This window comes from Olea europaea, unplaced genomic scaffold (assembly GCF_002742605.1).
Source record: "Olea europaea var. sylvestris unplaced genomic scaffold, O_europaea_v1 scaffold20759, whole genome shotgun sequence".
NCBI classification, from domain to species: Eukaryota; Viridiplantae; Streptophyta; class Magnoliopsida; order Lamiales; family Oleaceae; genus Olea; species Olea europaea.
The window spans coordinates 1-1,898 of record NW_019238680.1 but is presented as its reverse complement, the minus strand read 5'-3'; the positions used below and the strand labels follow the sequence as shown (position 1 = coordinate 1,898).

General features: G+C 34.9%; 1 protein-coding gene across 1 annotated transcript; it reads left to right on the top strand.

The window, feature by feature from the left end:
* The first annotated feature begins 2 nt into the window (after nt 1-2).
* Nucleotides 3-501, top strand: LOC111379972 (RING-box protein 1a-like). The gene is made up of 3 exons (XM_023003410.1): nt 3-132; nt 242-292; nt 370-501. Exons 1-3 carry the CDS (start codon nt 3-5, stop codon nt 435-437), a joined length of 249 nt encoding a protein of 82 aa, XP_022859178.1. The 3' UTR covers nt 438-501.
* Nucleotides 502-1,898: the final 1,397 nt, after the last annotated feature.

Sequence of the window (1,898 nt, the reverse complement as noted above, 5' to 3'; positions counted from 1 at the left end):
CTATGGTTCCCGCTGGCGAGGGATCCTCCGGCGCCGGACCTTCATCGGGTAATGCTGCTCCGCCTTCATCAGCCAAGAAAGCCAAGCGATTCGAGATCAAGAAATGGAACGCCGTAGCGCTATGGGCTTGGGGTATAAACCCTAAACTAACAACACGCACGCACACGCATGTTTATTTATGTATGAAATAATATTCCGATTTTAGGTTTTGGAGAAACGCTAATCCTAATTCATGATGCAGATATTGTGGTGGATAATTGTGCAATTTGCAGGAACCATATTATGGATCTCTGTGAGTTTTTAACTTTCAATTTGCCTTTTCTTTTGATGATGAACTTATTCAATTAATTCTTTTATTGGTGTAATCAGGTATCGAATGTCAGGCTAATCAAGCTAGTGCTACGAGCGAGGAGTGCACTGTTGCTTGGGGTATGTAGCTTCACTGAAACCCTGATTTTTTTTATTTTTCTATTGGCTTTTTTTAAATTAATCTTTTATGGTATGCCTGTGGATTTTACTGTGATAGGGATTATCTTAATTGAATTACTGGTCAGATTTTGAGAATTTTGTTGGTCTTTTTGTGGACTGTTATTTCTGTTGTTGTTTATTATATATGGGCCTTTGAACGCTAAACTGGAAAACCTTTATAATGAATTTAAAGAACGACTCATCAGCTATTTGTTTTGCTCCCTTCTAGCTGTAGTAGTGGATCCTATGGTAGTTTGGTGTCCCAGATTTTTTGGAGACCCTATACGACATGTTAGAGTTCCCTTCTCTTTATTGGAATCAATACAGTAATGTTAGTTCTTGCAAGATTCTCAAAATTGTTCATCATACAATTTATTTTTATTTGTTTATCTTTTTTGGCCCTGGTTTCATAACACTTAAAATATACATTTTAATCTAAGTCAAAGTCAACAATTAATTTTAACCACATATTTTATGGGTCCATTTCATTAGATTCTATCAAGATCTAGCAAAAATCTGATTTTAATTCCTACCAAAGAGGGGTTTAAGTTTTAATTCTTTCATGAATGTGTTAACTTTAGGGAGTCCACGTATCAATTTTATGCTTCACTGAATTGTGCATTTCTTTGAGTAAATTAGAGTATGCTAACAATCTAACCTATACTTTCGTGGCATCAGTAAATTATCATGATGCAGTCACCTGCTTGGAATAACTGTCAGATTCCATTTAATATGTACCTGCACACTGCTAATAACTCGTGGTGAACTTCTATCAACTTTACTTTAGACACAAGAAGAGGGGAAGTTAACGAAAACTGACATTCGTATAGGCAAAAAATTGGGATTTCCCCAATTTGACAACGAACAAAAAAATCAGTCATTGTTGCATCAAGTAATTTTGTAGTCGTGGTGCTAGTACTAATTGGAATGAGCGACGCGCACATTTCATCAACTTTTCAACTACATGTTTCATCAACTTTTATCAAAATCTATTAAAAATCTAATTTTATCCAAACTAAACAGGGTGTTAATATGTTGCTCAGGAAATAATGATAGATGAGGTAATTTTAGTGAAGGACTTCCAGTCGTGGTGCTAGTACTAATTGGAGTGAGATTTAACTAAATTTTTGGAGTCCAGCAGATAGAAAAATAAATAAAAATTAATAGTCTGTCACCATGTCTTTTGTGTTTTTGATTGTTTAGCGTACATTTTGTGTAGCAACTGCATCCACCCCTTAATGAAACGAAAGAAAAATAACCAGGTAGAAATGGTGTTTCTATCATTTGATTACTTTGTTTGTCTAGTTGTTTTAGTACGAATAAAAAGCATTATTGTATCTTTAGTTCTTAGGTTTAGGAATTAATTGGGCCTACCATACGCTTCTACATGACCAAGATAGGCAAGAAACAAATGCAACTGTACTGTATGA

Coding starts and splice junctions, on each gene's coding strand:
- LOC111379972 (XM_023003410.1), top strand. CDS start 3: ATGGTTCCCGCTGGCGAGGGATCCTCCGGCGCCGGACCTTCATCGGGT. Junction 133..241: donor CGTAGCGCTATGGGCTTGGG/GTATAAACCCTA, acceptor TTCATGATGCAG/ATATTGTGGTGGATAATTGT. Junction 293..369: donor GAACCATATTATGGATCTCT/GTGAGTTTTTAA, acceptor TGGTGTAATCAG/GTATCGAATGTCAGGCTAAT.